Consider the following 25,065-nt stretch of genomic DNA (forward strand, 5'->3'; position numbering starts at 1 on the left):
GTATATGTACTTAAAATGGTGTTATCAGTGATGTTAATAGATTTAATGCCCTCTGCGAGCTTGGCATTTAATGTGGAGTTTCTTGTGCAGACAGATATTACCATGTAATGCCAAAAGTGTGGCATAACAGATTTATTGGGTGTTTGTTATAACTCTCCTGCCATACAGCAGTGAGTGCATGAACTACTGTATGTGGGCATTAGCATAGCCTCCTAGCCATACTGACACCGATATGACAGCTCGCATTAAGGAGATCCAGCCTCCAGCATCTTCCGTGGTCACAACACTTCTGTGTCTCAGTCTTCGTACCGACTGTAGCCTCGCAGCTGGAGCTGTGCTCTGCTTTTTCTATTCCTTACTCGCACCAGCTTGCATCTCCTGATTCGATAAATCTGAATCTGTTGCCGTGAATAACATCGTTAGAATTTTCACCCAGGTATTGAATGAATTTTAGACTCAATTTGTCCAGGAAGGCTGTAGCAGTAATGTTGTCTATTTGCAGTTTAAGCAAGATAAAACTTAGAGCTACTCCCTTGTGCTAGAAAAAAAACCATTTAGAATAATAACATGTTACTGAATATCTCTGAACATACAGACGTAATACAGGACAGACTAAGCATTAAATGTTTCTCTATTAAAACTGCATTACTATCGTGTTAGTGCTGTAAAAAAAATGCTAAATATATGCATATTGTTGCAATTATTCAAAAAATATAAATGTGTCACACTTGTTTTTCTTGGACCAAAAAAAATTCGATATCTTGTGAAATGTACAAAGACTTTTTTTTTTTTACATTCAGGGTTTACAGTGACAGTTACTAAGAGACATTACATCCTGACCTAGCAGGACACTAGGAGCTACAGGATAATGAATACAAATATGTCAACCTGAGCGGTCAGACAGGTCTTCACCGCCATGTGGTGTGAGATTAAATGAAGATGATAGATGGTGATTTCGGTAAGCAGCCTGTCTTTGACCTTTCGCTCTTCTTTGCCATTCAGCTGCTGCAGTCCCATTGTAAGCAGTGAACGTGGTGACATTGTGCTGGAAGTAAAAATGGTTGAGATAATTCATTTTGTTTGGCCACTCAATATGAATGTGGGATTCGATAATAATAGCTTACTTTGCTTTCCATATACTGTGAGCTAGTTCCTGTCTTTATGTTGGACACTTTCTCCTTCCCAATGTTGTACATTATTGCTGATATTTGCTCATAGTGTTATATTTCATCACAACCCATTACTTTTTAAGGTGGTTACAACTTTTTTTGTTTTTGAATACACCTTAGACCTTGTGAAGTGAGTTGTCAATGTCCCCAATGGCTCAGAGGTGTGACTGTGACAATAGTGATAGCATTTCAGTAAAGTGCACACAGTATTCTTAAATTATCCAAGCTTGATGCTAGTCCATTATGCTTTTTTACTCCAGGATTTCAATGAGCCAAGAGAGGCAGAAGGGCTAACAAGATTCTGGCTTTTCATTGGATTGAGTTCTTAAAGGATCACAGTATCTACAGGAAAACCATGATTTCATTTTTGGCAAATTTTGTCAGTCTAAATTTCTGGAGCAGTCTTTATGACAGGCAAGTAAGCCACACTAAAGTCACTGACCTCTAATACTGTCAATGCTTGAAAATCCTCTCCTTGAGGGCCTTTAACCTGGCAACTGAATCCAGACACAGCTTGGCCCACTCTTGTTAAATTTAAATACTGGCTTCTGTCTGCTAAGCTTAGTGTTGGTCTGTTGGTGGTGCTAGCTAAAGGTTTGTATCCAGGCAGCGAACCAGTGTTAATCTGCTGCACTAAAAGCGTATCCCTCCGTATCCCAACCCCCAGACTCTTGAATGAGGTTTGTCAGTGATCAGAGCTGCAGTGCAGAAACCTCTGTGTTTACATTTGACCCTTTAAGCAAATTCCTTGATAACCATCACCACAAACAGCAATTTGTGAACCAGTTCATCAGTCAATACTCAAACACCTACATGCGAACAACAGCAAACAATAATTGAGAAACTTCTTTTAAAAAGGAGTAATTGTGATAAACTAATGATAGTAAGACTAGTAGCTATAGAATTAGGACCCTTGCCATTGCATCTCTTTCCCAAAATGAAACGATAAAATGGTTGTTAAGTAACACATTGTACATAGAAATTAGCAGTCTCCTTTCTGACAAGTATAATGTGATACTGCAGTAATAAAAACTTGACTTTTTGTAATTGATCATCATCCAATAGGCCTTAGTGTACTTTGCAGTACTTGTATCTGCATCCTCAGTCACTTGTGTAAACAAAACATGAGAAGAAATGGAGCATAGCTTTCTCCCAAAATTGGAAGAATATTTGTTTTATATAAATGTGTATATATAAATAGATGCAAACTCCAGGTCTTTAAAATAAAGCCAATGCAGAAGTGCCTTGAAGTGCAATACCACTGAGGGCCAGAACGGGCTGGCTCCAAAAGTGTCAACTTCTCTTACGAAACACGAAGTGAATTTTTTTTTTTCTTTCCATAATTAATTCGACATTAGACCTCAAAGAGAGGTATGTTTTGGGGCTTGCCTGTTTGATTGACATAGCTGGGTACAGTCAGGTTACTGGTATAGGTGGGCGTGCATAGTATCAGATCCACCCTTCTCTCATCTACAGCGCCACCCTCGTGTCAAAATCTAAATTTAAAAAAATCTAAATGGCGAGTCAAAATGACACTTGACCAATGGGTGACTTCACAGTGTGTTACCACACATTTTTTTTTTTTCTTGTCAGTGTAGTCTAATCACATCTAAATTATGAGTTAGAAGATTTTACGTGCTCAGACCATTCCTGCTCCAGGGTGACTTTATTTATCCCCCCCAAAAAATCTGGACCTTTTTTTTTTTTTTTCAGTTTTCAGTCTCAATTTGGCAACCTCCCATTACATTTACCATCAGTGTGACAGTAGAGGTCCACTGGCTGGCTGGTTTATTGAACAAGGACTTGTGATGTAATATCTCATACTGCTGGGACACATTTTTATATTTCTCCTGCAGTAATCAACCATCAGCAACTGTACAACAACATCAGCTTGCCTAATAGGAAGAGCTGTTACACACTTTGTTCATTATTTATACAAAACTTGTGCAGGTCTTGAATGACGAGACCTTATACTAACGCTGATTGATGTTTTTGTGCTTATTGATTTAATTTTGTTTTCATTGATTGAGCACCATATAATGCTTGCTTTAATGATGCCAGTATATCAATTTATGAATCACTCACCTTCTGGTGAAGTGTCTTTGAACCAGATGGTGACCACCCTACCTCATTATTTTGTGTGCTCTAGATAAGCCCCCAAGCCAAACACCTTTTAATGTAGATGTAAACTCTGTGCTTTTGCTGACACATTGCTGTTGAGACTGAAATCAGCAGGAGCCCAAGGGTGGAGGAGGGTGGGATGCTGGGAAGCAGTGAAAGGTGAATCAGCCTCCACCTTTGTTTCCTAGTGGCCCTGCTGGCTTTGTTTTGGAGCAGAATGAATTATTAACGGTGGCCTTCTGGTGGTGTTTTTCATCAGTGTCCACCTCCAAAGGTAAAGAGCACTGTGCTGAGAGATCTCCATTGACTGGCTCCTTCCATAGTGACAGCGGAACCGTCTCCCTGAACTTTTTTTTAGCCCTGGCTTCGTCTCATTTTATTTTTAGTTCTCCGCTCTTTTCTGACCACTGCTGTTTTGTTTTTTCATTGAACTGTTTTTCTCAATGACCACTTTAGTAGAACATTGTATCATAAACATTGGCTGTCATAACTAAACCTAAAAAAAATGCTGACGTCCATTTGAGTTGCATCACTGCTTTATTGTTTTTATATTGATGACAAAATGATCAAACTGTAACTCCTGTAACAAAAAGCATTTCTTTTTTGGAGAAGGTGAAGCCTGTGTGTTCTATATTGCAGTCACAGACCGAGAATGTGGTTTGATATTATATTTGTTTCTACCCATGAGCCCATGCTTCCTTAAAGTGAGAAAATAAAAAATGGGAACTAAAACGTGATGTGCAGTATGCTTTTCATCTTAGGAATTAATTACATATTTCTATTAGGTTGGTTCTGTACCTTGAATGCGCTGTCAGGAACAGGTGATGTGTAAAAACTCATCTTTATTATTACCTCCTCTTATTACAATTACATCCAGGACAGTCAAGTCAGGTCCAGGTTAAGCCATCGTTTGGGCTCTCCCTCTGGAAGGCACATTAACAGATAACACATTTGGTTTCGCTCGCAAGGTTTCATATATAACTTTCAGTGTCGATTTGACCACACACTGTTCTAGATTTAAATTTAGTCAAATTAGACACATTTACATAAGTAAATGGTGTGTTTTTTCTTTAATTATCTGCTCAAGTATATGTAATAGTATACTATATGTCAATTGTTTTGTACACTTAAGCAACAGTGCTCCATCACTGACTCCTTAGTGCAGCTCAGCCACCAAATTTTCTTGTACTTCTATAATTGGTTTAGTTCTTGTTGTGGTTGCTCCTTTCAAAGATTTCTTTGTTTGATTGTTTTGTACAAATAGCTTGTGTAATCTTCCTGGAAGAAGCTAGGTGCATTGTTGTTTCCTAGCTAGTCATTTTCCATCCATCTTGTAGTCATCCACTCCTCACTGGCTCTAATAGAATGTAATCATTAAAAAAAGAAACCAATATTGTTAACAAAGTTGCGCTGAATGTCCTTTTGTTGCAAGATTCTCCTGACCAGCCACGTTGCTTGACAGTTTCTTTCCATCCGCCCTTCTGCTTGGCCAATTTGCTGTCACTTGATCCTTTTTATCATTTTCTGGCCAGAGGATGCTCCCAGCTGGCCGAAATGCTTGGCAACTGTAACTAAGGGGCAGACATAACTGTGCTAAGCTGTTGGTTAAATAAAGAATAAAAAAAGTAACCTGAAGAACCTGGAGCCTGGTTGGAGAGGGGACAGGATGCATTTTACAAGAATTAAACACCCAAGATGTCCCTTTGGATAATCGAGTTTTAGTGTTATCCTGCATACATGAACATTATACAATAATGTTTTTACGTTAATTTGTCAATTTAATAAAGTGAGACAGTTCAATGGTTAACGCATATTCTCATGACATGTACATTTTATTATGTTTTGCTGCAATATTTTATCGTTTTAGTGTTATTTCTGTTGGTTGTTTCTATAGATGAATAAAATAGTCCTGCTTTTTTAAAGATTGGGTGAGGTAGATGTGTAGAGGAGAGGAACTGAGAGGAGGAAGTGGAACTGAAACAGGGAAGGAAAAAGAGGAGGGGGGGAAAGAGGGGAGGGGGCTTTAGTTAATAGAAAATAGACTGTGAGAGATAAGTGATATGTAAATAGGAAATGTATCCAAATTTACCTCTGGGAGAAAGCCAGTCTGAGAGACAGGATAATGTGGCAGGGAGCCTCAGGTGCAGCTGGGAGGGGAGGAGGCAGGGCGATGAGCGAGAAGCTGAGCGAGAAAGAGGGTGTGTGTGTGTGTGTGTGTGTGTGTGTGTGTGTGTGTGTGTGTGTGTGTGTGTGTGTGTGTGTGTGGAGAGAGAGAGAGAGAGAGAGAGAGAGAGAGAGAGAGACTTGAGTGTGCAAGCTAGAGAGATTGTGTGGTGAGAGAGGAAGGGAAGTGTAAGCCAGTCACAGCATCTCTCCTCACTGCGCCAGGGCTGAGGGACTCTTCGTCCCCTCGCTTCCCTCGCTGCAGTTTTAACTCATATCCATCAGCGCAGTCATCTTTTTTTTCTCTTGCATTTTACTTGCTGCTTTGGACAGATGCATTGCATTCATCTCTTTCTGTATGCTAGGACCTAAGGATTTATTCATGAAAAACGTGGGTTGTCCTTTTTGATCGGAAGTAAAAAGGAGGCATTTGCAAAGGACAGTGCTTGAAACTGGGACTCCGACTGGGACTTGGTCTTTTCTTTATGCTGCTAGAGTGGATTCCCCCTTTGTTGTGCTGCCAGTGTTTTGTTCAGGGCGGCAGACGTACTGACAGAGGAGTCAAAGGCGAGGCTATAAGACCCCATACCTCTACAATTAAACAGAATGCATACTTGAAAGGACTACGACAAGTTAAGAAAATCAATGTTTGTATTAAGCACTTGTGGAGAAGGTACTAACCCCTGCCAAGCACTGCCTCTGCCACAATGACACAACGAAAAAGCAAGTAACAAGTTTAAGGGATAAATAAGTGGATTGCCGATGGATCCCCAAACCCCTCTCTGCAAGTGTCTGCCATAGGATTGCTGAGGAGTTGAAGTGAGCGGAGCGCTGAGTTATTCAGCTGGCCTCTCATTCATTGCTCCTAGAGAGTCCTTTCACCTGCCTGCATGGGAGTCTGACATTCAACACTTTTCATCAGCTATTGGACTTTTATGTTTGTCTTGAGCAACTTGCAGTCCAGAGCACTGAGAGGCAAGTTTGCACATTTGGATTTAAACTTTATAGATCTTTATTGGCATAACTCATCCAGACATTTTGATGCGCTCGGTTTTTTGCTCATTCTGCCGAGGGATGCCTTGTAAACACATTTTCCCCCACCGCCATGTGTGCTGAGAGAGCTGTGACATTATCTCCTGCGGAGATCCCCATGTTGTTCTAGCCTGTGTCTGTGTTTTGATTCAGACAATAGCTGGGCATACATGGGCTCCAGACACTGACCAGAGGACCACCAAAATAAGGGAAGCCTGCTGTCACGCAGTAAACACACAAGCACCCATGGCAAAGTGAAACTCTGGAATGTACTGAGGGGTTGACTCCCAGAGATGGACGTAATTATACATGAAGAGAGACTACTTTTAAGAAGCTTTTTGTGATCTACACAAGGGTTACCTATAACGTATTTTTGAAAAGTAACTGCTCCCAGAAAATTTGATCTCTTCTTTAGGTGTGAAATAGGAACTGGATGTTGATTGCTGATTTGATGTCCTCTGAGGATCCGTCAAGTAAAGGGAGCACTGTACTTTCTTTGATGGTTTAACCTCGTGTGGTTTTCTCCCTCACATCATCTGTGCTCCCTGCCCTTGTGAGGACATCTTCTGCCCCCAGCCTCCTGGTGGCAACTCTCATTAGAATCAGGCGATGAGGCCACAGACTGGGAGTCATAGCAGCAGGCGAACTCGCCTTTGGGATAGATGCTGGCCGCAGCACTAATGCTACCCCGCTTTTGGTTTACTGAAGGAATACAACAGTTTTTTTCCCTCCTACTCCTGACTGTTACCCACCCACTACTTTCAGTAACCATGCGTGATTGGAGAGGAGAGCTGAACGGGTTGTCCTATCCTCCCAGAGGCTGTATTGATTTTCCCCCAGTCAGTGTTCATTTGATTGAGACCCAGTTATGTGAGAGTAAGGTGAACGAGAGCGTGAGTGTGCTAGGGAGAGTATTGAGCTTTGTGAACTGAGGGAGGCTGCAGACGCCTGGTAAAGAACGGGGAGGGAGACGGGCAGTTCTCCGGTTTCAGGCCAGCTGCCTTATGGGTGGCACACCACAAACCTGACCCACCTGGATAGCACCCAGAACAATGAACCAGTCTGAACTGACAACGGACCCGGTGCTCACTGCCAACAGCAGCCATGGAGACTTCTTTCCGGAAAGAGCTTCAAACCACTCTTGTCCTTTGGGCTGGGGGCTGAACGAAGGCCTCGAGGCTTGCGTTCTGGAAACGGCTGTCATTGTACTTCTGACAGTGCTCATTATTGCTGGGAACCTGACAGTGATCTTTGTGTTCCACTGTGCCCCTCTGCTGCACCACTACACCACCAGCTACTTCATCCAGACCATGGCCTACGCTGACCTGCTGGTGGGTCTTAGTTGCCTGGTGCCCACCCTGTCTTTGCTCCACTACCCAGCAGGTGTCCAGGAACCAATCACATGCCAGGTTTTCAGCTATGTCATCTCTGTTTTGAAGAGTGTTTCAATGGCCTGCTTGGCTTGTATCAGTGTGGACCGCTACCTGGCCATAACTAAACCCTTATCTTACAACCAGCTGGTGACACCGTGTCGGCTACGAGGCTGCATCACCGTCATCTGGGTCTACTCTAGCCTGGTTTTCCTGCCTTCCTTCTTCGGTTGGGGTAAGCCGGGATATCATGGGGATATTTTTGAGTGGTGCGCTCACTCTTGGCCCACCTCTGCCCTATTTACAGGCTTTGTGGTGTGCTTGCTCTATGCACCTGCTGCTCTTGTGGTCTGTTTTACCTATTACCACATCTTTCGCATTTGCCAGCAACACAACAGGGAGATCAGTGAACGGCGGGCACGCTTCCCCAGCCAGGAGATGGAGGCGGGTGAGGGGACCAGTGGTGGGCATCAGGGAGGGCATGGACCAGATCGACGCTATGCGATGGTGCTCTTCCGCATCACCAGTGTTTTCTATATGCTTTGGCTTCCCTACATAATCTACTTTCTGCTAGAGAGCTCCCATGTGCTGGATAGTCCTGCCCTCTCCTTCATCACCACCTGGTTGGCCATTAGCAACAGCTTTTGCAACTGTGTCATCTACAGCTTGTCCAATAGTGTTTTCCGCCTGGGCATGCGAAGGCTCTCTCAGACTATTTGCACCTTCAGCCATTGTGCTGCAGATGACCGGGACTTTGGGGAGCCTAAACCAAGAAAGAGAGCGAACTCCTGCTCCATCTGAAAGGAAGACTTTTACAGGATGAGGATACTCCCGGAATCTATGAATGGGAAACATGAAACTTAACAAGCTTAGCAGCTCATAAACTTGCAGTAAATTGGTGGGGCTTAACCACATGGAAAACAGCTCCTGTTGTGTCAGCCTTTAAGCTGACACCAATGACATTGCCTTGGTCACAATAAACTGTTTACTGCAAGCTTTTCAAGGAGATGGGTACAGTGTCTAAACAGAGATATTGAATGAGAGATGGGTGTTCTGTGATGGCTTTTATTCTGTGGTAGCGTAGAGGCTTTCTCAGCTTTTACATCTCACTGCGTGTCATCAGTCAGGCCAGACCAAGTGGGAAGACAAAACTGTAAATTCCAAAAGCTTCACCAACATTTCCTCAAACATCAAATGTGACCACGCTGTTTCATGACTGTTACATTTTGTAAGTAGTTGTGAATTGCATCAACCTTTTACTGGGTGTCTCCATACTTTGTATGACTATCATTAGTATATACAACATAATCTACACTTGTGCTCACAAACCCATTTAAAGGTTGTAGATTGATATTCAACTTTTTAATCATACAGACATACATACAGTGACAATGACAACAGCCATTATGCTGCTGATAAAAGAGACGGTATACGTCGTTGACTGTTTTCTAGAGGAAAGTGAGCAGTTCTTCTCCTACAGGATAGAGATGCATCGTCATGATGTCAGGTGTTCTGCCACTTTTTTTTTTCTAATGATTGAGTGATTGGCCAACCACCAAACTGACAGCTGGTTGAAGTTTGAATTAAGTTGTGTCTTACTCGTACCTTCTGCTAAACATGGTATAATATGTAAGCGTGTGCAGCAATCTTAAAAAAAGTCAACTTTACATAATGCTGTGTAGACAGTTATGCAAACATACTCATCACAGCATTGGACCCAGGACTGTAAAATCATCTAAACTTGTAAGGAGTGTTGAAACCTTTAAATGTTAAAATCCTCTAAATAAAAACCATGTTAAGGCAACTTTTTGTGTTCTTTAACATGGTTGTTAATCTATAATGGGCATAGTCAAATTGCCACTTTCAACACATGGCCTACTGCAGTAATCTGACCTGTATCAGATTGTCCACAGATAAAGCTGCTTCCAATTGTTTGCCAATTCAAATATCAGCTGAATACTGTTGGTCACCAATTGATTGGTGCACATTTACCAAAAAGCACCTTATTTCCAATGTTCAGACCAAAGATGTGTTGGACTCAGCCTGGTTTGAGGGCAGTGACTTGATGCTCTCAGCAGATAACTACCCTGCACAATATTATTTGTTTTTTCCCCCCAGGTGCCCCTTTGCTCTTATATAATCGACCATCAGCTCCAGAATTCCTACCATTGGTCTGGCATTCTTGATGTGTCTGTGTTGTTCTGCTAACAATTTGATGCACGAGTGCCCGTGACAGACATTTCTAACCAGCTAATACATATTACATCCTACTGTCCTTGTATATGGAGGGCCATGTTTACTGGATCGTGAACACACAACAGAAGTGGCAAAATACAATGTCATTATCCAACTACGGATATCTGTAATGCAGGAGAACATTTTAATAGTACTTAAGAAGCAGAATTTTCTACATAAGTTGATTTGAGGATTTAGTTGTTTTTAGATGTCCTTGTACTCACGAACCTGCCTTGGTACAGAACATTATAGTAATGCCAGTGTAGACTTGAAGATGTCTGCTTTGGGTGACATGGTTATCTGTGTTGAAGATGGTTAGTGGATTTTATTTCCCAGCAGCAGGGGACAGGGGCTCAGACTAATGTCATCTGATCTGTCTGGAGGTTAAATCTTAACGGCTCTGAAATTACATGCTAACTCGTGTAAACGTTTAAGGTTATCAGCAGCTTATCTTGTTTTGAGTGGTTGAACTACTGGTCAGACATTGCTGTTTACTTTTAATTTCTCCCTATTCTTTTAGCTCTACTGATTCTGTTGTTGATAATGCTGAGAAGTTATTGCCCTCAAACTGCAAGCCTGAATGTCTAACAGACTTTTCAATGCATTTGTGAATGAACACAATATTTAGTGTGCACTTCTCATTGGGCAAAATTTAAGGGAAAAAATAAGGTTTTGAAAAAAATGCCCCATCTGTTTTTATGACGTTTGTGCCAAGCAACAGCTGAGTGCTGAGGAGTTCAAAAGATTTTATTGGAGATATTAATTTTATTCGTACTTTTATTCATACTTTATTCTGCTCAAAAAAATAAAGTTATTTTGTTCTTTTACTGTGCCCTCCCAGCTTGGTGACTGTTCCCCAGTTTTGGGTATTTGCTATACAAGATGATGTGTGTTGTTAAAGCAGCCAACAGACTGCCTTTGGCTGCAAGTCTTTGCTACAGCACAGTAGTATAATCATTCCAGTCTAGTTACCTTCGATGGTGTACATTCCTCTGCTCATTTGGTCAGTGTCAAAGGTCAATTAATTCATAAAACAACCAGCTAATGACTTATACCGATCTCCCTCTTTGCTCATGTAGTAGTGTCGCTCATTTGTGGTTTAGGCCTTGCTTGTAGTGTTAATTCGTCCATGCAAGAAACAAAGAGACACAGTAAACCCAGTTCCTTGATATTGTAACTGTTGTTCCATTCTATGCTGCTTAACTGTACCCTGTGCAAGTCATTCCTCATTTTAAAGCTGCATCAAGTGATTTTTTTTTTAAATTTTTTTTTTTTACCTCTAGTGGCAGGAAGACTCTGAGCATTTTATTTATTTGATTTTTGTGACATGTTGGTGATCAATCTGCTGTTTACACCTCCAGCAGAAACAAAACTACATAATCACTCTATGAGAGTCTTTCTAGTCACCTGATGAATGTAAGTACAATATTGTTTTTAAAATCAACAGAAAAATATTTCTCTCTTGGTTATCTACATGCTTCTCCTTCTTCATCAGCCACTCTTCACTACTTTTGCGTGAGGGAGGGAGCCTATAGTTAATTTGAAATGATGTGCCGAGAGTGGCTGCCCATGGCTTATGTTGTATGTGCTGGCATTTTTTTGTTTTTATTTTCGGTTCAAACAACTAAGATAAACAATTGAATGGCACAAAAGCAAAAGTCACAAAAGCAACTGTTAAGTTGTAGAATTGAGCGTTGATTCTCAGTGGGACCAACAGCGTTCAACACCCTTAAACACAACCATGAGTTGTTTGATTCAGTGATAGTATAAAAAAAAAAATATTGCTTTATGCAGCTTTAATGCATTACAGATTGTTCTGTACATGTGCCTAAAGATGTATTTTGTAGGAAAAGTGGAAAAAAAAGATGTTGAAAAGTAACTACCATTACATGGACATGCTGCATTTTTCAAAGACATTTTCCAGCTATGTAAACGTACCATGTGACATTGTACACATTCGAGGGTACACCGTTGTCGGATTTAGTTTTCCATGACTTTGTGATAAGCCCAGAGAGATTTCCACTTGAACCAAGACTGGGTCGAGTCACTTGTTTATCACAGTCAATGACTGACTTCTGCCTTCACGTGGGTACATGTTCTACTATCTGACGTCTACATCTGTAGAATAACAGGAGACAGCAGATTTGTCCAAGTCTTGTGAATTCCCCTCTGTAGCCGTATGACCTGGCAAATATGAGAAATAACAGTAGGGAACCACAGCATAGCCGTGTCAAATACTAGACTTGCAGTTATATACTTTTTCATTTTGATGTGCTTTTGGTACTCCTTTGGAGCATAGTGCAGTGGGGTAGTAGATGAAATTCATAGGATCTGAATTAGTACTGTATAATCCTCACAATGTGGTGACAAACAACAACATATAAGACAGGAGAAAACTAAATTCTGCCTAGCGTGAAGTAATATAGCTCAGTTGTTGCCATATAATGTACCAGTTGGAATATTCCATTAAAGTGAAGATTACAGTTATTGGTCTGAAGTTGCACAACTATTCAGTCCTTTGATAGGTAGTTTCGTAGCAGGTTATGTGAAATGTGAGTCTTGGCACAGGGTTTCAAAAATCCAAGCACCACCGAGTGAATATTTAAAAAATAAATTGTTCTTGTGTCTGTATTACACTGACCAAACTGAAGTGGTAGAAAATCAAAACTGTTATCTTGTCCAAACAAGTCACTTAATTTCAAGTGCATTGATAGGAGCTTATAGCAAAAAGAGTTTAAGGATAATATGTATTTATTTATTAAGTTATGTTTAAACCTTTACACAATATACTGTGTATGAGTATACTGTATGTAAAGTGTGTGTATCTATTTTTAATCTGCTGTACAGCCAAAAAAAAAAGAAAAGAAATTCTGACAGGTGTTGTGCACCCATTTGTGTTAAATCAACTAGGCTGCTGATGTTTTGAGTAGGAGGCGAGTGTGTTAAAATTACACAGTATCTATTTTTTTATTTTGAAATTTTGGCTATGGTTTTGCTGTTGCTGCCAACCTAATAAAGGTGAAAATAGTAGACATTCACATCTGTGTAGTTGCTTTTGTGAAATGTGTGTTTCAGCTTTTATTTCTTACCAGTTGAACTCTCCAGAGTCGCCTAAATATGTCCTCCACTTGGCTGCTATTTAAAGGAATGATGAAGAGGAAGGAGATGTGGACTTGTTACTTTTTGGCTGCCAGTTTGAGTCCCTAAACTTGATGGGATCTGTGTGATTAGATAACCTCCTTCAGCAAATATTGGCGCCCTTAAGCAAGAAGCTTGGATTTTGATCTAGGCGGTTTGATGTACCAGTTATGTTGGAAATGTAATGAATGTGAAATAGTCAGTGAAGATGGTTTCCATGTGTGCATTCATGAATAATATGAATCCAGACATATCATTTGTTCAGGCTCTATAATGAGACTACTGTTTCATACCAACAAAGGACATGATGACGATGTGTATTAACTCCTAATAGCAGAAAAGACTACTCTGCTGCAGACACATCACCTTACAAATACTACTTAGTCAGCCCCTTCGAGGAACAAAGCCTGTACGAGTGATTCTCATACTTAGAAGAGCAAGAGGAAATGGAAGGAGGTTTTGAAAGAGGTTTGAAAGAAAGAACTGAAGAACTGGTTGGAGTGAGAAAAAAAAGAACAGGATAGGTGATGAAGTTAGAGCCTCCTAATGATATCAAGAACCAAATGTATATCTTTTGTATTTTCTTCTCTCTAATGAGTAGATCAAATATTTGAGCTATGTGACTTCTCCTTAGTAAGAAAGAATGGAATGAAAATTGAAACCCAGTGCAACTCCAACCCCTTCGAGGAACAAAGCCTATACGAGTGATTCTCATCATTTCCACAATAAGTATACTACATATCTGTAAGTTCTGTCTTCAGGGTTGCTTCATCTCAGTTATGAAACATTTTCTGGTTCCATTAGATACATGCAGAACCATAGAGTGTCTCCATCCCAGATTACTGTTCTAATTCTAATCACAGCAAACACCAAATGACAACACCTATGGTAACAAAGAAGGGAACAAACAGTATGTTTAGTTTTCAGGTTTTGGTCTCTACAGTCTCCTTTTAATCAGCAGATGGCTGACTAAGTAGTATTTGTAAGGTGATGTGTCTGCAGCAGAGTAGTCTTTTCTGCTATTAGGAGTTAATACACATCGTCATCATGTCCTTTGTTGGTATGAAACAGTAGTCTCATTATAGAGCCTGATCCCTTGTTCTTGGTCTTAAATTGTCATTTGAAATTCATACACTCAACCTCTAGACTGCAGCCATAACCCCGCTGTCTTCCCCCTGTAGCGTAGGCTCATGGAGAGAAGAGCAAGAGGAAATGGGAGGAGGTTTTGAAAGAGGTTTGAAAGAAAAAACTGAAGAACTGGTTGGAGTGAGAAAAAAAGAACAGGATAGGTGATGAAGTTAGAGCCTGAATGAGAACACCAAGGTTACAGAGAAAGAGAGAATCAGGAGAGAGAGTAAGGAGGAAAGAAAATGTGGGAAGAGGATGAGCGTTGAGGAACAAAAAGTAGGGAAGGAGTAAGGATGAGGATGAAGAATCATCATTAGGAGGATATCATCAGTTTCATGCTTGTCTCTGAAATCCTATTAAGATCTATTTCAGTAAAATCTTAGGCTGCAAAAGATGATCAAGTTATTTGTTTAGGATAGTTTTATTTACACACTCAAATTACATTTGCAAGACAGAATCAAGAACCAAATGTATTTCTCTTAAATAAGACATTTTTATAGTGTTACAGCCTTTAGTAGCTTCATAGATTAGCAGGAGGTTTGCATGTCTAGCTATATCAGAACCATGCTGAAATTATTTATAGCACTCTAGACTTTTGTTTTAGTCCTTATTTAAGCACAAGAAAGGTTTCACTCTGACATGAAGCTGAACAACAATTTAATCTATTTGTTGTGTTTGTGTAGATCTACTGCATTTCATTTTCACACCAGCATCCACTTTAAGAGTTTTTATTTTTTTTTTTTTTTTTTTCTTTTCCTATGTTCGAGATGTAGTTTTGGAACTAAATCCGTATTTGTTCTTTCAATAGAAAGCATTGCATTCACACTATCTATTCAGCCAAACCAAGAGCAGCTTCCCAGTCCAGGCCCACTCAATATTCATGGCCAACACTATATCAGGAATTCCCTTTCATTTCCACAAATGGCAGCACTCGCCTCACTTCCTCTTTCCCTTTCCATCCTGCCACTCTCCTCCTCCTCTTTCCGTCCTGATTGAGAAAGGACCACCTGACCCTCGTTTGAGGTGGGGAAGTCATAATTGGAGGGGAAACCAGTTCCTGTCTCTGCGTGCTAATGGTGGAGCCTCGCGGCAGCCACCAAAAGCTTTTGATGGCATAAGGAGGACACACTCGTACACCCACACAGCAACACACTCTCATACATCTTGCATGGACTCGCTTACTCTTTGAAAACAGGGGCTGCAGATTGTGGTCTGATAGCTGACAGGTGTTCTTTTCATCATAGCCGATGTTGTGTGCCCTTATAGTATTTAATCTGTTGTGTTACACAATTTTTAAACATTTATTCATCCATTAGGGAAGACTGAGACCACAGCTCTGTCATCACATCATTAGGTTTTATGAATCTGCTCACGGCATTTTAATCCATTCAATAGTTGCCAACACATTTCACTAAAATCAAACATGTCAACTTTATGGTGGTGCTAAAGGTAAGGTTAGTGGATCCCCAAAGTCAGAAGGATTCATCCTCTGGGGACCGCTAACATCCACATCAAATTTCACTGTAATTCATCCAGAAGTTGAGATATTTCAGTTTGGTCCAAACAGCTTCTCACACATTCACCTTTTAGCCAGATTCTTCTGGTGGCCACAGTACGGCTATATGAACGGTATTTGGTCTCTGCCAAAAACACAGTAAAAGTAGTTGTTGTAGGAAGACGAGGTTCCCATTTTCAAATTTTTACCTTCATTTTCCTTGTTGTTTTAAGATGGATTTATTTGGTTACAAGCCTGGTATAGTTTGCTGTTTTGGGGATTTCTGCCCCACCTTCTTTAGTGTTCACAACATACTTTTTACATACTTCTTCTCAGTTTTTGGGAGCAAAATATTCAGAAAGATGCGATTGTAACATAATCTATACAAATCATCATCAGAATTTTCAAACTTTGTCTGGTTAAGACGCACACAATCCTAACTACCGCTGCTGTAGAGAAAGAAGAACGATCTGCATTATTGCCTTGCTGCATCTCTACAGTACTTCCACAATTTGATTCAGTGTCTAGGTTTCAGTTAACATCACAGACAAGAATATATGCTGTGTAGCTGTGTAATGTGAGTTATCTGTACAACTGCGCATTTGTTTTTATGTGGTTATTGATCACAGAAGCACATGGTGACGCTATAGAAAATACCTGCAGTTTCATAAGAATACTGTGAGACACTCTCAACAGAACATACAATAGTGACTTGATGTCACAATCATGATGCCTTTCAGGGTTCCCACGGTCATGAATCCCAAGTTATGAAATTAGAAAAAGGGTTTTCCAGGCTTGGAAATGGTTCGGAATTAAGAAAATATTTTGGAAAAGTTTTGATAATGCATTTTTAGGGAGTATTATTTGAAATAACTGTTACTTGTATTACTTATTTTAAAATCTATAGCTTCACAGGCTTTGTGGCTGTGGGAGAAGCCCTCACAGGGCCTGCATATGCTCTAAACTCAACACAGCTCACCCAAACTTTAAACTTTCCACAACATAACAACCGATCACAGCTGATTGACCAAGGAATGCAGGTGCTTCCCATTTTAAACGACTTAAATAGTCATAAAAATGGGCTAAAGTATTATGGATAAGTTATGGGGAAAAAAATTTAGAATTCATTGACAAAAATGTCTAGGAACCCTGGTCTTTTATTTCTGATAAATGTCACTCCCTGTCTAACTGCCACAGTGACAAAACGGTTGCTGGTTCAATCCCTACAGAGGACCTGAATCATGTCAACATGCTGTACTGCAGGAAACAGAACACTTACCTGTCCACTCACTGCAGAATGCCCTGAAGTAAAAAATGTGGAATTTCTGGCAGTCTTCATCTGTTGCGTTTCAGTTTTGCACTTCCATCCACCGGTGGACCTGCTGATTGCCGTAGGTAGACTTTCTCGCCATCACCGGCCACTTTAACTGAGAGCTTTCTCTTCCATCTCATCGAAGTGCTTTGACTCTCCCAAATGTGCGCATTGGTTTCACTGGTTGCGAGTACTGCTCAGCACTCCACTCTCCATTTGAAAAAGTGTAATTCTACAGTTTTTTTTGCTTATTGTTCTTTTAGGCTCTGTTGCATCATCGCTCCCTCTTTTTGTCTTGAGTAACGCTGACTTTGTGTCTCAAAAACCACTTTGTGAAATCCCACCTCACCCCTGAGCACCGTAGCCTTTCTATGGCGAGTACCAACCATGATGTAGGTCAGGGCTGTTATTTGTCTGCTTGGCTGATTTGGCCGGTAATGCTTCTGTCTGCCTGATCAGGAAGAATTTTCTCTGGTCATAAGGTTTTGTGGGGTATTTGAAATCTGATAAGGAACCTTTGTGTGTCGTGTTTGCCACTTGCCACTTTATTCATGCTTCCGAAGGTTAGTGCTTTTGTGGCCCTGTTCTTTGTGAATTAAAATCTGAGTCATGAGGGGCTAGAATCCTCCTTCAGAAGTGCTTGTCGGATAGTCCAACAGCATTTCACACCTTTTTGATGTTCGGATTGAGAGGCAGTGCCCAAAAACATTTATGTCTTTATGAAACCAATAGTCTGGCAGGTACATCCTTTAACCCAGTGATTGTCTTGGTGTGTGAAAGTAAGAAAGTAATCAGGGTTTGAAGTCATCCTTTAACCTCCCTTTTCATTCTTCACTCAACTATATCTGCTACTTTTCATGTGTGCAACTGGGTGCAGCGCTGTGAATGCTTCCAGGGGAGACTGTCTGGAAATGGCCACCGTTATTCCCATAATGAAATGATCCTTCGAGTGTGACCGTTTGCAACACCTATAATGACTGTTGAGATGCTGATTTTCTTCTATAACGGAACTGTGCCCTCAGACTTTGAGAATAGACAACCTTCTTTCTTTCTTTTTTAAACAAAGGGAGGACATTTTAAAGAGCTGTGGCTTGGTTTTATGGTTAATGTCAGATTTGAATCAGGTTGAAATTAAGGCAAAGGTTAAATGTAGCTGTGTTGCTATGATGCTTAAGGGTGTGGGCTGGGGAATGCAATACATCATAAATAAAACAGACCCTCATAAATTTAGTAATGAAAAACTGTGCGTGTGCGTGTGCGCCCTATAACAGGACCCAGCTGCCAGCCTCCTGTGCCCTGGCTGAGGTTGGCACACACTGGCTCTTTCATTGGTCACCCACACGAGCGCATGTGGACACACACAGACACACACCACAAGCTTTCAGAGAGCATCCTCAGTGGATGGGCACAATACAAGGACACATAAAAAGCATAATGATTCAAGCAATGCTGTAAATATGAAGGAGAAATTTGGCCGAGAGAGAAAACTGTTTTTTAACCTTGTGGTGCTTGTTTTTTTAAAAAGACACGCTTTCACCAAAACGCGTAAACATGCAATCAGTCCTTCAGTACAGTCAATCTAGGCTATTCGTTGATTTTTTTTTTTTTCATCTATATTTTGAAGGTGCTTTAAGTTCATATAAAAATTGTTTTTTAGAGGAGCTGTCAGTTCTAAAGTTCACAGTTATCCCAACATATATTATACATTATACAAGAAACTGACAGAATAAACATACAGATTGACGGCACCCACATCAGGAGCTGAACTGAGCAGCTACTTATTGATTCACTCGAAGCAGCTTAATGTTAAATAAATCTGTGATTGATAAACTGCTGGGATCTAATGCACACCTCCACCTTTCCAGTCTCTCCATGCCTCACGGTCAGAGGCACTGAATATTTTAACAGCAGTAAATGTACCTGAATTTGGTCATAATGACCATTTCAGTCCAGTAATTTTAAGCCAAATTATTACAGAGTAGTTTGAAAAGGTCAATCACAAGATAAGCTAAATTTGAGCGTAAAAAGTAAAATCACATTAACATGAAATATCTGAATATATGAAAAAGCTTTTATTTTTCAGTGGTCATTTTTCCTGCTGATTCAGTGGTGCTGATGTAATACAAGTCTTTTTACAACAAACTGCTATTATGAAGGAGTTGTGGCAGCTTTTAAGTAATGATCTTTTTTAATCTTTCTCAGACTGCGATAGATTCTCATCTCTTCTCCCTTCTGAGCTCGCCACAGCTGACACCCTGAACCGCAGACATTCCTCCTCCTGTTCGAAAAGGCTTTTATTGTGACATAATGGAGTATTGGCTTTGGAAAGGCTTCAATCCACTTTTCTAACTGCAGTACTCGAGGAAAATCTAGAGATTTTATGAAGAAAAAGATTTCTTTTTATCCTTTCTAATTCGATTTGGCATAACTTGCAACAATATTCCCATCCTAGCTATTCATACACTGAGGACAAAGACAGACACCTTGATGGACAGTGGAGGACAAACCTGTTTTTTATTGTTAACCTCCCTGCAGACCTCAGGTATTGAATCACTGCCAGCAGATGTACAGCCAGCTTCTCTAATTCTCTCTCAGGGCATTTTGGCTGAATTAAATACCATAAGACAGTCAAATTACCCCCTTGGCTCCTTTAGCGTATCTCATTCCTCCTCCTACCTCCTCTCTCTCTGTCTTTCTGTCCTGAGGCAGTGTTTCCCATATATGCACACCAGGCCTGGCTGTGTTGGGCAGTTATTTAGTAGTGATGGTCCAGCAGCTCACCTCAGGCCATTGTTGATATGGCTAGTTCTTCCTCTGTGGCATTTAGCCTTGGTGCTCTTGTCAGTGTGGAAGGAGAGGAGTGAATTCATGAAAAATAAAAAGAGAAAAGTAGCTGTGTCTGGTGTTTGCAGGGCTGACTAGAGTCTCATTGGAGTCTCTGTTGGTCAGTCAGTTAATAAATTAATTTGTCAGTCAGTCAGTCTTTCTGAGGGAAAGAGAGCAGGGGAAGAACATGCAGCTAAGGCTATTTCCATCCATGTGTTATATGCCCAAAACCACTCGAACATGGGTTCGCCCAGGTGCCGTTTTGATAGGTTTTGTATCATTTATTTTAATAACTGTTTTAATAATCAAGTCAATGATTAAGATTTGGGGCATATTAAACACAACTACACAACTGTAATGTTCAGCCTGTCTGTTTACCCTTTACAAAGTGAAGATATTCTTATGGTTTGTCTCATCTGTGTGTGACAGAACAGATACATTTCTGTTTCAATCAGTAGAGCTGTCTGTAACAGCTTCCATTTGATCTATGCTATACATGTGTAGTTGTGAGCTGAGATGTGTTTTTACACGTCAAGTCTAATTACAGTAACCATCAGCTGTTAAATCTGAAACTCCTCCAGTGCGACTTTTGTATTTCAAAACTTGGCATCATATTAGATTGAGGATGCAGGTATACACTAGTATATTATCCACAAAGTATTTAACACCTTATATTTGGTTAGCTGTAGTCTGACTGTCATTGTGTGTTTGTAGCTTAAATGTGGATAAACTGTCAGCTATCCAGCTCCTCATCACTGGTTACAGTTGGAGTGTCTCCATTGTCTCTGTACTTCTTCCCAACTGAAGAAGTGACTAAATAGGCTATGTGTCGCTATGGAAACTCTCAGCTGAGTCTGAGGAAGCAACAAGGTTTCAGAGAGTTTATTTGAAGTTTATAAATAGGGTGCAATTAAAATGGATATTAACATTAGCTCCAAAATAAAAACCTCTTCATTATTCATTCACTTTTTCTTTATTTTTGACGATGCAGACGAGCATATAGGCTGGTGTGTCTGTCTTGTCTGCATCTCGGTGGCGTACAGGCTGCATTTTTCAGACGGGTAACAAGTGGACTGAAAGACGTGCAGACACAACAATTCAACTTCATACACCTCCATACATGAGTCTCTGTCTTTTCTCATGGACCCACTAAGTGTCTGACCCTCCACTCCACCTCTGTCGTCCCTCGGGGTCTTCTGTCCCCACATAACAGAGCTTCAACTCATACCCTCCAGTAAAAAACACAACACAGAGAAAATGTCAGATACCTTGGGGGATGCACTTTATCCACTGACCTCTCTCAGTGAGCCTGTGTGCATGTGCGTGTGCGTGCGTGTCCTTACCAAAAGCAAACTACAATAGTACAACATGTTCACATTAGTTTGTTTGTATATAGAGTTCAGTTAATGTATCCTATACTTTAGATTTGCAGATACATTAAATTACATTACATTCACATAGAAAACATGAACAAGTGGCTTTAATGCTGAAAAGATTTGTGGAAAGTGTCACCCACACAGGGAGGGGCAAAGCCTCTAGGAAGTGCCAAGCAGGAAAGGATGGTGTTACAGTTTGTCTACTTGTGGAGGAAATTCAGCAAGTCATGCAAAGTAAAAAGGCTTTGACATCTTAGTTTGGGAGTGGAAAAGAGATTTCCCCTTCGACTTCATCCTAACAAATCATCAATTAGTCATTATTGATTCATCTTAATTTTTTTCTTAAATGTATTATTTACCATATTTACTATATACCATAAACATGGTAAAAATGGGCCTTATGATATTTTCTAATTGCCTCTTTCATCTGACTAACTGTCAAACACCCAAAGATATTCATCTTCCCATCAGAAAAAATAGAAAAAAGAAATCCTCGCACATTTCAGGAGCTGGAACCACATGTGAAAAATGATTGTGGAACACAAACCAATGTGCAGGTTTTAGGTCAGGTGAAGAAGTGTGACTCTTCCAGTGAGGAAGTTGGTGTTGCAGGGTTATTTTTTGCATTTGGTTTGAGTCATAAAAGTCAACACACCTATTTTGCATTTTTTTTTTAATGAATTTGAAAGTTGATCAAATTTGTTTAGCACTTCTTAATCCGTTAAAAAAAGAGAAGTTTAGAAAGACTTTAACCAAACCCACTGATTCTAAAAACAACTCTGATCCCCTTTAGCTCACTGAGGTGTCAAATGTTGTCGCTTGTTTTTAATTTCCCTGCAAGCAAAAGGAGAAATTTCTCTTTTTGCCTTCTGTCTGAACAATAATGTCTGCACTCCCTACTTATTGAAATGCAGAACCAGCCGGACCATTAAAATGCCACGGCAGCGATACAGAGACAGATGAATTCACAATTTGCCAGGCGGGCCAGCTGTTGCCCCCCCTCCGCACACACCACCCATCCTCAACCCTCCAGGGAAGCCTCCAGAAACTTCCTCGCCAGCAACCAAGGACAAAGGCCTCAGGGGGGAGCTGGTTTTTAATTACTGGGCTGCGTCCTCTGAATATCACACCAATAGATTATCTCACTGCATCCCAAAGAAATGAAGAGAAATGAGAGGGTGCTTGTGGAGAGGTGGTGTCATTGTTTCATCCTGATGTCTGAATGTGTTCGGACCAGAGGCTGGACTTTGAAGTTGCAATATAGTCTGTTTTTTTGCCTGACATACTTTTACAATTAGCATCTTTCTCTGGAATCTTTTTTTGTTTGATTGGTTTTAGATCCATAGTGTGGAACCACATTGATCAGGCATTTAGGGAGTCTTTTAGGAAGACTCGGTGTTTAAATCTCTTGTATCACCTTATTTCCCAAGATGGAACTTTAAAATTTAATCTGATGTTTTTTTTAATTGGTGTTAGACAAAAAAAAAACAACTCTGTTCAGACTGCGTTTGAAGTTTTATTAGCAGCTGCTTGAGTCGATCCTCTTGTCAAGTAAGACATATTTTATACCACATTCGATCCTGTAGATTTTCCTCAAACCATTTGTTTAGGAAGCCAGAAGGTGTCCCGGTGGAAATTAATGGTAAACCTTTGAATTACTTAGGAAGCATTTTATATTTGCCTCAACAAAGAAATGTTTGCTGAGCACACATATTTTCTATAACAGCACTCATCTTTACAGCCACACAATTCCACTGATCAACAAAAGGAAACGCAAACACCATCCAGTCGTTACTGGAACTGAGCAGCTGCACTGTAGCACATGGTGCTGAGGTGCCTTGCTCTGAGGCTCACTGGAGCACGACAGAGTTCTGTTCATGCTTGCCAGAGTGTCTGCGATTGTTTGTGATGTACCATAATAATACCACCAGAGGAAGATTCATCTTAACTCTTTAAAAGGCAGCCGACAGACAAAAAAACTCAAATGTCAGGCAGATTAAAGAAGCAAAGAAGGTTACGTAAGCGGGATACAAAACCACGTTTAAACAGGGTGTGAAGTGACTTAAATTTAGGTCAATTTTATTTCACATATATTCTGCAAGCACATTAAAGGATGTTTTGTTTGTGTTGTATGACACTCATTTGGTAGTTTGTCATATGCAGCCATTCAGAAAACATTCAACGTCAGAATTGGGGGCATAAAAGTATTATTATTGTTGTCACACATACACTACAGTATATATTTGTGAGTGTTTATTTACCAATACATCAAATCTTTTTTTGCTCACAACACATCTTCTATCACCCTTTCCTCCCTCTCGTTCTGTATTTTTGGAGTTTAGGGAAGATTTTTTTTAATCCACACACAGCCAGTTTGTCACCTTCAATACTGTCCTTCCATTGAAGGAGCTGCCATCTATCCAAAAGATAAAGAGGTCTGCTAATATTCTGGCTGTCAGTCATTCAGATACCACTCACCTCTTGCCTCTCTCCTTGTGTCTCCTCGCCTACTCTTTTCTCTCTGCCTGGTGAAGTCATTCCTTCATCCTTAAATTTACAGTCTCTACGTTCTCCTTTGTTTCTTTTATGACTGCCATGTGTTTTTCTCATTGTTTTTTTTCTGACTTTAATACTTACCTGTCCCATTGAAATATGTCCGTTAATAACAGATCAAAAAAACGGTACTTCACTCTGAAGCGGACATTTTCCCCAGCCAGTTTTGAGACGTTGACTTCAAGTCGACTCTCTGCTGGGTGAAATCCAGGGTGCAGCCCTGCGACAGACGTGCTCTTTAACACACCATCCTGTCAGTTCATCACAGCGACTGTTCTCTAACATGACTCACAATGCACCGCTCCCCGGTCAGGCTGTAGCCAGGCCCAGACGGGGCTGCGCTTCCTCTTGCTTCCTCATTCCCATCAGGGACAATGCTGTCGAAGTGCATAGAATTTATACAATTGATCCACCACTCTGCCGGAGTGAGAAGTGTGTGTGGGGTCAGGAGGCTCAGGGGGGGGTCGGTGAGGGGTGAGGCTTCTCACTGAGAATAGGATCAATAACTAGGTTTGACAGTATATGGAGATGAGTAACACATAAACAGTATTGTATTGATTTCTATCATCAGCTTCAGAAGTGTGTTTTGGGGTAAGAAGGAACTGATAGCCCATCCAAGGGAAGTAGATTAGTCTTTTTTTTTTTTTTTTTTAAGAGACATGATGCTCATTACTGTTTAAGGTTTTGTTTCTACCTTCACAATAGAAGATCATGGACTCTAATTTACACGCTGCACAAAACAAGTGTCTTTGCTACTTTCAGACCAACGCAGTTGTAATTGTTTCATCCAGCGCCCACGTTGTTTAAATAGCAAATGTACTTGTGCTGACCTCGGCGCCCGTCGACATGTTGGTCTTAAAATGAAGTGTGGTCAGGTGCATTGTTGGCACGTCTTGAGGCAGCGAAAAGCAAATGCATAACTGACCAACAAAACCTGTTCTTCAGTCAATAGGGCAGTATTTTTACTGTTATCTAACTTAATTAATAACAGTAATATGTGGCTTCATACAGAGATGCACAACATGCATACAATCTGCTTATTACACACACAGCAGCTTACAGGCTTGTAAACGATTTAAAATAAAAAAAAAAAATAAAAAAGAATAAAAGAATAGTATGTGAAAGATTATTGTTGTATACATTACTT

General features: G+C 40.4%; 2 protein-coding genes across 4 annotated transcripts in view; both read left to right on the forward strand.

Annotated features, from left to right (window-relative positions):
- rabgap1l (RAB GTPase activating protein 1-like) overlaps positions 1–25,065 on the forward strand; it is a 113,719-nt gene that overhangs the window by 36,574 nt on the left and 52,080 nt on the right. The gene's annotated exons all lie outside the window — the stretch shown is intronic.
- On the forward strand, positions 5,332–13,128 carry gpr52 (G protein-coupled receptor 52). The gene has a single exon (XM_069153289.1). It carries the CDS (start codon positions 7,538–7,540, stop codon positions 8,654–8,656), a length of 1,119 nt encoding a protein of 372 aa, XP_069009390.1. The 5' UTR covers positions 5,332–7,537; the 3' UTR covers positions 8,657–13,128.

Source organism: Embiotoca jacksoni, unplaced genomic scaffold (genome assembly GCF_022577435.1).
Source record: "Embiotoca jacksoni isolate LCO1_2020_lvr unplaced genomic scaffold, fEmbJac1.0.p SCAF_19, whole genome shotgun sequence".
NCBI lineage: Eukaryota > Metazoa > Chordata > Actinopteri > Embiotocidae > Embiotoca > Embiotoca jacksoni.